The 12,555-nt window shown below is 39.4% G+C and overlaps 1 protein-coding gene across 1 annotated transcript; it reads left to right on the top strand.

The window, feature by feature from the left end:
* The first annotated feature begins 3,770 nt into the window (after nt 1-3,770).
* LOC134189276 (otolin-1-A-like) lies at nt 3,771-7,931 on the top strand. The gene is made up of 11 exons (XM_062657513.1): nt 3,771-3,875; nt 5,223-5,258; nt 5,332-5,385; nt 5,448-5,492; nt 5,544-5,633; nt 5,687-5,740; nt 5,799-5,852; nt 5,923-6,092; nt 6,163-6,261; nt 6,326-6,352; nt 7,868-7,931. The coding sequence occupies exons 1-8, from the start codon at nt 3,774-3,776 to the stop codon at nt 5,989-5,991; spliced, it is 504 nt and encodes a 167-aa protein (XP_062513497.1). The 5' UTR covers nt 3,771-3,773; the 3' UTR covers nt 5,992-6,092; nt 6,163-6,261; nt 6,326-6,352; nt 7,868-7,931.
* The last annotated feature ends 4,624 nt before the right edge of the window (nt 7,932-12,555 follow it).

Here is a 12,555-nt window from a genome sequence, read left to right as displayed (position 1 = left end):
GCCCTATGTTTATAGATATGTGTGAACGTATGAGATGCTCCCTCAGTGGTAATCTGAATCTATAAAGTCCCGGACCTGATGGCTAAGCTATGCCCATAACTGTCTATCTGCAATTTGGACACACCGAGATTTTGCAAAACTTGACGAGTGTGACCACACAATCTTCCTGCCCCACCCCACCTGCACTAAATGTCTGGCCACGCAAAGTATAGACAGAAAGCAGGATGAGTTAGAGCAAAACAAAAAGGCCATGCACACTTGAACTGATGCAGGAACAATGTACATCCATGGTGAAGATGCAAGTGACCATGATACGCAAAGACGGTGACTGCAAAGACAATTCCACTGAGAAGAATTTCAGTACTTCTAGCCTTTCAGTAGGATTATGGTATTCCACATCGTTCAGCCCAATCCTCTAAATTAGATGACATAGAACAAAATAGACCCGTTGTCACAGAATCAGCTCTACAAAACATGCCTCAAACATCAATTACTGACGTCTCCAAACATGCTACTGAAAGTACATTGTAATTCATAATTACTGTTTACCGTTTTATTTGTTTGGGCGATCAGCAAGTAACTACTTCATATGCCATGTGTGCTCTAGCTCAGTTGGTTAGAGAGTCATCTTGTGGAATGAATTCATCCGGGACCCTACAGGGTTGCAAGTTTAAGTCACAGTGATGGCGAGCTAGTGCATAATTTCCTCGAGTAAGAAACTCACACACAATTGCCTCTCTCAATTCAGGGGGACAAATGTCTTGTCATCGACTGGGGTGGCAAGGACCATCAGTCACTGAGGTCCAGGTGGGACTTCGGGTGCCCACACCACAATTGGTGTCGCAGTTGGGGCTGCTGCGAGTACCTGGCCAGGCCGCAGGATATTGCTTAGAATGGGGACATCTTGTCGCATTATCTAGTCTTGCATTCCCTGACTTTGCAAACGGTAATAGAATTCATTGGCTAATTTTGAACCCTCGATACAACAAAAGTGATTTTTGTGACCCATGCAATTTGTTATATTGAGTATCCATTGTAGAGAGTGTAAGAGGCCATAAGTAAATAAGAAAACGCAAAGTTTGTTTTGAGAAACATCGTTAATATGGAACAACACCCTCACTGTGCTAGTTTGATTACAGACTAGACTATCTCATGCAAGTACAAACAATATGTGGTATCACGGTGTACGTGCTTGTTTCATATTACAGACTCGCTGTACTGGTTTGCATCATAGTTGAACCTCGCCTACCCAGTTTTCTCATTAAGTTGATTTACAGACATAGCTATAATAATACATGCTTTCTACTTGACTTACTTTTCTTTTAGTTGTTGTAGCAGTGTGTTGCCGATATTGTAGTATCTAGGTTATTAATATAGTTGTTATATAAGTTGATTATTGTTAATTTTTATTAGATAGCCTTACGAATAACCTTTTATACATAATACCAGAAAATATATTTTATGCGTAGCTTTCTAAAGAGACTGCTATACATGTCAAATTGATTACATTCAATTGTCATTTAGCTAGTTTTTGTTTGCATGCATGTTCTGATTAAAATTATTCTGAGCTGATTCTTTATGACACAGTGATCATGTTCATCGCGTTTTTATGTCTCTGTCTTTCAGGAACACGTTTGAATTTGCTGTCAAAACACCTAGCAAGAACAGTTACCATGACGATAAAGTCCACAGAGTAGATGCTGAAAGAAATGCAGTGGATAAAGACTAGTCTATAGAACTTCGAGGTACTGGGAATCAGCCGAAATACTGACACACTGTGTACTACGTTATAAATTACTGTTTATTTATTCTACTAAATGTAGATGAGCAACTGAATCTAGACAGTGTCTATTAGATCCACGGAACGGTGTGTGCATGCGTGTAGAAACTTTTTAGCGGTATAACTTGAGTAGATTTAACAATGCTACGGTTAAATTAGCAATTTACATCTGCTGTTCTAACAGTGTATACTCTGCTAGAATGAGAGTCAAGGTGGACTGCTAAAATAGGACTGCAGAAAATCGTTGCTATCTGTGTTGCATCGTTTTAGCAACGAAAATCTGCTAAAACAGCGAACCAAACCTGTTTTAGAGTGTACCGAATTGTAGAAAATCCTGTAACACGTTGGCTCACAAGCGACACTGACAGCTCAAATCGTGGAGAACTTCCTCTAACGGATCACTGTACGGAACTTTAGATATGTTTAATTGGAATTTTAGGTTAATACAATTATTGGACGGGTTATATATAGGACAGGTAATAATAGGGTGTTGCAGTGTACACACCAACAGAATGTCGCAGGCTCACTAATACAATGCTTCATGAACACTAGGAGTTGTACTAGTATGGTGCTGCATGACCACTAGACAGGTGGTCGAAATTGAGCACTTTTCAGGGTGTCTATAGTGAACTAAATTTAGTGTTCTTATGGTTGCATAATTCAAGCACACTGTAGGGTGTTCTGGAGACACTTCAATTTTAGCAGTGATACTACTACTGAGAAAACTGGTGTATTTAAAATTCAAACTCTATCATATACAAGATAAATAATTAAGAAAATGTACTGTACGCAACATATGCAAAACAATTACATTAAACACATATTTAATTCTAAAATTTAACTACTGCAATGTAGTCTACTTTCAGCCGAAGCCAAGAGTATGTCTTTTGTTGATAGGTGTTCTTCTTGTTCTGCAGCCTCTGAGACACATGATGGATGGGCGTAATAAGGCAAAGATAAGTGCGACATCTTATCCAGTTGATGGAACTACTACTATACAACTGTGGAAGCCTGGTGTATTTCACTAAATCGTACTACATGTAAACATATAACAACGAAGCTTGTTATTGCTACTAATAGGATATGATATATAATATATAATACTAAGGCAGTTATCCTATGCGTCCTTCTGTTGTTGCCAGCAGAATGTTGCTGTCATTTGTTGAGCCTCTGAATTTCACCCTATAGATCCTCTGAGAGACATGATGCATGCTCGTATAGAAGGGCAAAGCTAAGACGGCAGCGAGTCCAGTTGAGAGTTTGGCTGTACGGTGTGTTTTCTTGTCAGATAGTAAGGAAGCTAATCTCCATGTTGTGGTGATCTTCCTACATCCACATGTGCATGACAGGAGGATTGGCGTGAAAGAAGCTATAGTTCCACGCCCATAAATAATCAACTAATGAACGTAGCTTCTCATGGTCCTCCATGATCTTTGGCGTCATGGTGTTTCCTTACTTTTCAATATTGGTCGACACTTTGCGACTTAGCCAATTTGCTCTAATGATCATGAGACAACTTTGCCATGAACGCCCATAACGTTTCGACGTACGTCAACGTAACAGCTTTTAGGTTGATGTGAGAAGCAAACAGGTGTAATTTCGATTCTTTAATTCATACTGCTATATCTGCCTTTCCTAGAGCAATCAAACTTTCCTCGGACAGAGGGTTTGGAGTTCAAGCAACTTTCCGAAAAGACACGGTCTCCACGGGGGTGAGCCGACGATTACGTATAGTCGTCGTTTGTGGTTTCCTTTATGAATGCCGCTAAATTTATGAGTGCACAGAAACTTTGCTAAACTTCCAATCCTACCGGTATGTAGCAGAACGCGATAACACGGTAACGCAGTTGCACGTGGGCTGTTTACATACGGTACCATCCCACCAGAGCACAATATAAAGAGTGTAGACACTGTGATCGGTCATTTGTGTGTTTCAAACGATAGTTATTGGGTGACGATCGATTGTGTGAATTTGTGTCTAGAGATTGTGGATATGAAGAAACGTGAGTTGATATTGATGTTTGCTTGCGAGATTATCATAGCAGCTGCTGGAGTGGACGTGGACACTACGTGCGCCGCAGAAAAGGGAGAAATGGTACGAATAGATACTAAATGCTGTAAAATAGAATTGTATTAATTAATTAAGGAGCCGAATATATGCTAGAATTGGTGCAAATCTCGATTTTCTAATTTTTACAGTGTAGTAAATTTAATGTTTTGTACGACTGTTGTCTAAGTAATTACCACGATGTAAAGCAATTAATAATAGCTGTTTGAAACTGGAACGCATACTTTCGAACACAAAGCTACACCTACAACCACACCTACAACCACCCACGTATACCTACGTGTGACAACTACCAGACTGCAAAGCATTGCAATGTCACAACGAGTTTGGAGTTTTACAGAGTTACACATCTCATAAACTAACTAGATAATTCGATTGATTGTATGCTGTTACAACAGACCTACGCCTTTCTGTAAGTGATCAAAAATTATGCTGCGTTAGCCGAGCTGTTTCACTTCTATTTCTGACTTCAAACGTCACTTCACTACCACTCTCTCTCTCTCTCCTGTTTTCGCTTCTCAAAATCAAGTTTAGACATTTCTTGCCGAATATGATCGACTCGATCTGGCAAAATCGAAACTCCCCAAACAAACGGCTTGCTTCTGCTCTCAACGAATCGTTCTTCTGGCGATAAACAACTTCGAACAAGTTTTTCATGCGTTTTCCTTCGGATCTAGCAAACAAATGCGATTTTAAAATCTGTTTATTAGGTAAAGCAGCAAGCCAACGTTCACCGAGATGGAGGTTTGCGTATTGAGCTTAGGGTATCGGTCAAATGGCTCATGGCAGCGTACAATTAATTAACGTCGCCAGTTACTTGTAGACCAATCGTCTTTTGCGCGCCGCTGGTCGTCTTCCTAGTACACTAGTTTATGTCCAAAGTTTAAAAGAACAGTAATACAGCAAGTCTTATTGACCGTTGAATGCATGGTTCACTGTAACTGACTCGAGAACAGCGCGCAAAGACAAGAAGAGTGTGGCGCGATCGTTTAGGACTCCGAGGATTAATTCCGAGCGAAGAGAGCACACCAAAATAATTTACATAAATATGGTTTGCAAGAGAGCAGAGAAAATGTACTTGGCATGACTACAAGTTTAAAATATAGTGCTATCCGTTGAAATTAACTTTAAAAAATTGTTTTTACAAGATGTACCTAGATATGTAATATCTTTTGAATTAGTTAAACTGTATTTTTTTAGCAATTTTACAAAGTTCAAGCATACCAGTTGAACGGTGGTTAGGCTAAATGGGTGTGCCTTGACTGTGTTTGTTAGTTGACAAATTGTAGCGTGAAACTTGCTGTATTTCTGATAGCAACAATATTGTTTTCAATTAGATGAAATTTATTCTTGTATTTGAATATTTGTATTTAGGGTGCACCTGGTTTACCGGGCTCCCGTGGAGTGAGGGTATGAAATGCCATCAATGTTTGCATGTTTGGCTAGCAGAACATCGTGTTCTAGCTGTTTGTTGTGCTTAAAGGGTTACAAAGGTGACAAGGGAAACGATGGAGTAAAAGGTGCTACTGGAATAAAAGTAATGATGTTAAAATAGCGCTAATGTGTTTAGATAAATTTAATAAACTTATGTTGTCTTAGGGAGATGCGGGAGTAAGAGGTGGTCCGGGTACTCGCGGACCTCAAGTGAGTGCAGACGATGTTACCATAAAATCTAAACAATTATATATACTTTAGGGATCTCGGGGCTCAACGGGTGAGACAGGTAAACCAGGGTTGAACGGAATGGTTGGACCCAAAGGTTCTTTTGGGTCTCCAGGACGTGAAGTGAGCACAATTATCTTGTATTCATTGTATTTAATATCTATAATGTGGTACAGGGTCCGGTAGGACCACCTGGTTTACCCGGTTCTAAAGGAAACCAAGGAGACAAAGTATAAATTTATTGATTGTCAAATTGACGTGTAGGAAACTAGGATGATTTATTTGTAGGGAAACAAGGGTAATGTTGGGTCAAGAGGTATTGCAGGGTCTGATGGAGATCCTGTAAGTTCTATCTGTGATGAACTCAACGAGGCATTCTGCTACAATAGTGGGACACGTTTCGTTGTTCTAGGGTCCGCCAGGTCACACAGGTCCGTCTGGAGTTCGTGGTTATAAAGGAGATAAAGTTAGCATCAAATAGGAATGTTTGAATGTGATTAATTGTTTACCACTTGTTAGGGTCCACGAGGCTTAACAGGCCACAAGGGAGAGAGAGGACCACAAGGAATTGCAGGCCCTGCTGTATAAAAATATAGCATAATGCCTTATATACTAATTAATTACATGTTAGTTATGTTGCATATACTTACAGATTGATGAAGAAACGAGATCAATTATGAAAACATGTTGTGATCCTGTTAATGCTCTCAAGGCTCAAATGGTTTCTCTGGAATCAAAACTAAACACAAAAGTATTAGAATTTAATGACAAATTGAGGAATATTGAAGGACAAACTTTGGTCATATATTGTCTAGATTTCTGCTTTGGAGAGTCAACTGCAGGTATGTTTTTGGAATAATGTTATAATATATGTCAAAATCTTTTTTACTATACTAAATTTAGGTAGATAATAACGTTGGAAATAATTTATTCATCTGACACATAACCTTTAATATTACACTAACCTCGAAATTCCAAACCGTCCCCCAAAGGAATGTGAGACAGTTTGGATCAACATACGACCAAACCGAGTTCGAAAGCGATCCAAGTCAGCCAATCAGCAAGCTGCCACCACTTGAAGCCGCCGCCACTGGAGTGGCGACCAATGAATGCCGAGAGTTCTGTAAGGACATTCATAGCTTCTCGCAAACGCCTGTTCGAAAATTGCGTGTAAAGACAGCTCGTAATTGATTGCATGTGAGTCTTGTGAAACTGCACTGGACAGTGCCTTTTAAACAACGCCCAACACTCTCGAAATTGATTCAATTCATCCCGAAAAGCGGAAAGATGCAGAATACCTCTTGAATAGCCGAGACGTCTTCGTTACGTTTTGCAGTGGATCTGAAAGGTCCCCAGTAAATCTACCAAGCGCTACCATCAGTGATGAAGTCTCTAGATGTGTTGATGGAGCCAGTAGTTATCCGCAGAATCCGATCGTTCTCGCTGTTTGCAATGCCCGCTAGAGTCACTAATGAGGGAAAAGTGATCGCGTCATAAACATATTTTCTAGCTAATGACCTGGCTAGAGCAGCTAGAATCTCAGCCAACTGTTCACTTTCTCCAAATAGCCTCCGCTTAGTTCGACTTTCAATGAATGTACTTCCGCACACGACAAACTTCATCAAGGCAATTTCGAGCCATAGCAGTGGTTACCACTGAACTTAGTTGCACACACGACTAAAATGGAGTAGTCGACCTTCTATTGTCATATCGGGTGGCATAGCGCTATTATCTAAAATGGTTTTTCACTTAGGTAACTATGCCTACTTCCGAGCTCGGTTGATCACATTTGATGCAGACCTTATCTGATCACATGTTGATGCAGACCGCCTCATTTCTTCTGGGAGACGGTCCAGAACTTTGAGGTTAGTATTAGGCATACTTTCGAGTTTTAATTAAATGCTGCGAGCTTTTCTAGATAAACTGACCTACCCCTAGTCCAAGACTTTTGTAATGTTCATAGCTTTAGTAATTAGTAAAAAATACATTGCATATTGTGGCAGTCTACAGGATATCTTTATCTACCCGCATGACATGTTGATAGCTAACATTGTAGATGCAGTCAGTGTACTACAATTTATTAGAGTCTTAGAGGTCAAATTAGACCTCTGATTTTTGGAATTTTGCTCTTCGTTCGTACACGGTCACCTAAAACCCGTGGGCACTCGACTGTTACTTGTATTATTGACGTTGTTAATATTGAGGTGTTCGCTATGTTATCAATGAACTGATATAAGCGACATGAAATAATACATTTTGAAAATAATTCCTCTTATCGGTTTTTGTTGATACACTGATGTATTCGCATGTATAATATAATTGGCCAGCTATTGCAGCTGTCGTTTATCGATTTGTAGAATGTTACAACTACTAATCAACCAGCGGCTCACTTGTCAGGAGGGGGGAGCAGAGGTGTTTACAACGCAGGTCGGTCTGTTTTGTTTTGTGTCTTGCATTTAATATCTTGAGAAGATATGGATGGCTTTACAAATTGTATCAGCACCTGTTGTCCAATTATGCTTTTTTTGTCGTCGCGACCAATATCAGCGTCGTTTGTTGGTGTCTGCATTATTGTTATCTTGTAAGCTTGTAGGCAGCTCAACAAAAAGTAGGCATAATTATATGTCACATGGTCATTACTTTGTAAGGTTGATCGGTCTGATTTTTATGGCAAGATATCTAAGCTAAGCATCAAAATATTGGTTTGTCCGGTCTTAGTAAAATTGATGTGCTATTTGTGCTTTTCTTACTGAATTTTAGAAAATCCTGTAACACGTTGGTTCACAAGCAGCGGCTCAAAACTGTTTTCGCCTTTGTTACGTGGAGGGATGACTTACTCTAACGGATACATTACTGTACCAACTGATGGCGCATACTACGTTTATGCTCAACTGTTGTACAAAGCAGAGCCTTCTAGTCGCAAATTGCAATATCACTACGTTGCAGTAAACGGTGTTGACAGTATGCTCGGTTTCAATGAAGTTCCAAATATCGGATATACCGCCAGTGTGTACACTGGTAGGATAATCAACCTGCAGAAAGGAGACAAGCTGTCTGTTAGGACAGTAGTTACGACTTACATATATTATAACAATAACCATTCCTTTTTCGGAGCGTTTCAGGTCGCGTAATTGACATGCTGTTTTCCTGTATTGTCGCAAGTCATTTCAATGTTGACGTCACGTAGAGTTTCTGTCACTTGTTAAAAGCTATAGAGTAGCACTTTTGCTATGTACTCGTATCTCTAGCGCAATAGTTGACTCTGTGTGGATATTTTCTTCGGTGCAACATATCTATATATAGTAAACGCAACATTCAGTCATATTGTTTGCACGCAATGTGGTAAAAAATTCTTTCTTGTACTTATCTACGTTTCTGCACGCGCGCAGTGTGATTTCTTGACATCTACCGATTTCAATTGGAATTAAAATTTGAGTTTAGTTGGTAGATAGAATACATAATATTGTAAAACAATTATTCCACAATTGATTATTGTATTTTACAAATACGTGTAGTTATTATTTAATTAAATATTGTAGATTCACAGTAAGTGCAACTTTAAGCGCTCAAACTCAGGTTGTAGATGTCAACCTATTCACATGAATGAGACAGTTGCATCACGTGACTCCAAAGATTGTATGACCATATGTTGCATTTGAGAAGGGAGTGACGCAAATTAAAAGTTTGTGCATGTACATGGCTAGTGAATTACTCGACATCTGTTTACAATAGCATGTGGTATGGCGTGCCGTTTCTGCCATTACAAAGTGAACATATATCGTAACTTTTGGTTCTAGAGTTAAATTTAGCAATTAAGTGCATAGAGACTGTTAATAGGTTAGATTTGCGCAGTAGCAATTACTTTATATTAGTGGCTATTGCTACTCTGTAGCAAGTGAATATTAATCATTGCTTTTAGATCGAGGTAAATCGTAACAGCAGTTGACCTTGAGTAGATTACGTAGCACTTCAGTAGGCGTGGTCTGAAGTTAAGTTACCTTTAGATACTACAACAAAACGTACCATCATTAGACACTGATATATTACTGCAGCTGTTCATATCATGTCTATAATGTCTTCCAAATTTCTGGTCTAAAGAAGCAACGTTTCAAAGGCATTGTTTGCCAAGCATCCTCCTTGCACGACAGACATGCCATAAATATTTCTCAAAAGAGACACTGTCCGTCGTTCTGCCAGAGTAGTACGACTGTAGCAGCCGCATAACGTACTGAGCAGAAGGCATTAGACCTGACATGATCAACCGTGAGTCAACGTATACGATTACATACTAGACAGTAGTCGATCAGTCGCTATAACGTACGATCGTTTACTTGTATAGTAGACGTATTTGTAGGTAACTGAGTTACTCCAGAAGCCGCCTAGTATAGACACTTAATGCAATGTAAGGTAGTCCACTATGCACTTAATTAATTAAGTTGTTACTATGTTACTCTAGAACCAACAGTCACTATAAGCACTTGCCACGATGTAACTATATAGAGAGAGCAAATTTAGTCACTGTATATTTCCTCTTCTACAATGTAGCTCTAGAAGCAATAGTTACTCTTTTTTGGCACTTGTTACAACTACTAATGTAACTCTAGAACCAATACTCACTACAGATTGCTTTACGCTGTACCTCTGGAACCAATAGTCAGTCACTACACACTTACTACGATGTACCTCTATATTCAACAGTCACTATGCACTTGCTACAATGAGCAATAGTCTCTATGCACTGGTTTTGGGTGAAAGGGTATGCCATATACAGTAGGCCGACTTGTTCTAGATAAAAGTTTTACATGAGTTGTAAAGTGTGATTGTTCTAGGACAACATGGTAGCCAAGGTGTATAAAGGTGGTGTCTTAATTGTTGAAATTGACACATTTCACTTTACTTTTTGACCAGAATCTGGCTAATCTTTAACAGTCTATCTAGTTAATTAATTAATCCTTTTTGGTGGAAGGGCAAAAACAGCTCACGGAGACCTGAGATCTTAATTACTTCTGTTCGATACAAGAGCCAGCTGCAGGCGCAGCGAAGGACGACTGCAGAATTTGTAATAGCCCTCCATCTCGTTCTCCGCAGGGGCAGATTAGATCATTAGTTCTTCAGTAAATTAATTCTATATCATTGTATGCACACAGACACAGATAGAGACAAACACAAAAGCACAGACAACATACAGACACAGATACAGATACATGTACAGACACAGTCACAGACACAGACACAGACACCGACACATACACAAACGCAAATCATGAACAAACACAGACACAGACACAGACACAGACCAAGACCCAGTCACAGACACAAACAGAGACACGGACAGTCACACACACACACACACACACACACACACACACACACACACACACACACACACACACACACACACACACACACACACACACACACACACACACACACACACACACACACTCATTCACAGCTTTCCTTTCTATAGCCTGTGGAGTTGAAGAACAACTGATCATGAAGATGGAAGTGTTGAATTAACAAATGGGAAAGGTGGCAGTTACTATAGCCGTATAATGACATGACATTAGGGATTTAATTGAATAAATCAAACACGCTCACAAATTTGACCCTCCGTACTGTACGCCAGGCGTGACTGTACACGGTACTACCGTAGTACGCAACAAAATCATGTTGTAGTAGAGCCTAGCAGGTTGGCTGTTGCGTTGGTTCATCGCCATGACTTAAGAAACACATAACTGACATGAAAGGCACTGTCGATCAACTGGCACAAGTCAGTTATAGTTAATTAATGTTGATCAAAATCTAATAATCTTAATTTATATAGACTGAACTTGTTAACAAAACCGCTGGGGATTTATCTCATACATTTTATTAATGGCCCGAGAAATGAGTGTAAATGTCTTCTTTGGACTTTATCTATCTAGAAACATCTTGTATTAGAGAGACCGAAATGTAACGAGCAAAGTTCTCTGTACGATTGAGGGCGGTTGTGGCAAGATAAACTCCATTCGCCAACATACAACGTGACCTTGGCGGTTCTGATCGATGGCCAAACATCCATTGGAGGATTTTTAAGCACGGAAATGCCAACGGAAGTCAATGAATACCGAAATCGTTCGCGAACCTTGTTGTAGTTGATACGGTCTACATCAGTGGCGAAAACACACCCAACCGGAGACTTGCTCAAATTTATCAACCTGTTGAATTATGAGCGTTTTATAAAGATGCTAATGCTTAGAAAGCTGTAATAACTCTTCCAAAACATTCAGGAGACCATATTTTCAAATTCTTCTTCAAAGTCAACAATCACAATACATGTATTGGTGTCTACAAAACACTAACGGATGGGAAGCTGCTGTCAAGTTTGGTCTTGAATACAACAGTAAATGCTAATGGCAATGGTGCATAAGCAAGCACCAAGGATAAAAAGTTTTGATGTTTGTACATTTTTGCACTGGCGGTGTGTTTGATGAAATAGTTGCATAGTGATTAATGTACAGCTGACGGCTAGTTGTGCAATAGATAAAAACCTTTCTTTGTAGCAAAGGGTCATAGATGCAATGTCGTGCCATCTCTGATTACAGAGTTTGTAAAAGAACATTTGAAAACCCAATAAATTTGAAATTAACTCTTTTAGTGCAGCATTTGCTGTCTCCATTAGAATTCGCCCTGCTACAAGAAGATTCCTAACTTGACAATTGGCCTTAGTTAGCTAGTCAAACTTGGGTTTAGCAGTGGCGGATCCTAGATTCTGAAAAGATGTTTCATCGAGCATGATACTATTTCCCTACACACTGGCAACTTCAATTAATTAACTTGTTAATTAAATTTATGTACAGGTTGAGAAACGCAATATCGGGTTATATACTTATGATGTATACGGACGTCATACAAGAAATGCACAATCTGAGGTTATAGATATCACACACTTCAATCATTGTCTCCTAAAACAAAGGGCACTTTCATTCTTTTTCGATGTAATTTTCCAGATCCTTCAACTAGTTTGCATAATTGCGATTGAGACTTCTGAACTTTCTCACAC

This window comes from Corticium candelabrum, chromosome 13 (assembly GCF_963422355.1).
Source record: "Corticium candelabrum chromosome 13, ooCorCand1.1, whole genome shotgun sequence".
Classification (NCBI taxonomy): Eukaryota; Metazoa; Porifera; class Homoscleromorpha; order Homosclerophorida; family Plakinidae; genus Corticium; species Corticium candelabrum.
Note: the sequence above shows the minus strand (reverse complement) of the source record. Positions and strands in the feature narration are given on the sequence as shown.

Bases quoted from the DNA above. Each gene is read 5' to 3' on its own strand.
- LOC134189276 (XM_062657513.1), top strand. From the start codon at position 3,774: ATGAAGAAACGTGAGTTGATATTGATGTTTGCTTGCGAGATTATCATA. The intron at 3,876-5,222 runs GTACGAATAGAT...ATTTGTATTTAG, and splicing joins CCGCAGAAAAGGGAGAAATG to GGTGCACCTGGTTTACCGGG. The intron at 5,259-5,331 runs GTATGAAATGCC...TTGTGCTTAAAG, and splicing joins CGGGCTCCCGTGGAGTGAGG to GGTTACAAAGGTGACAAGGG.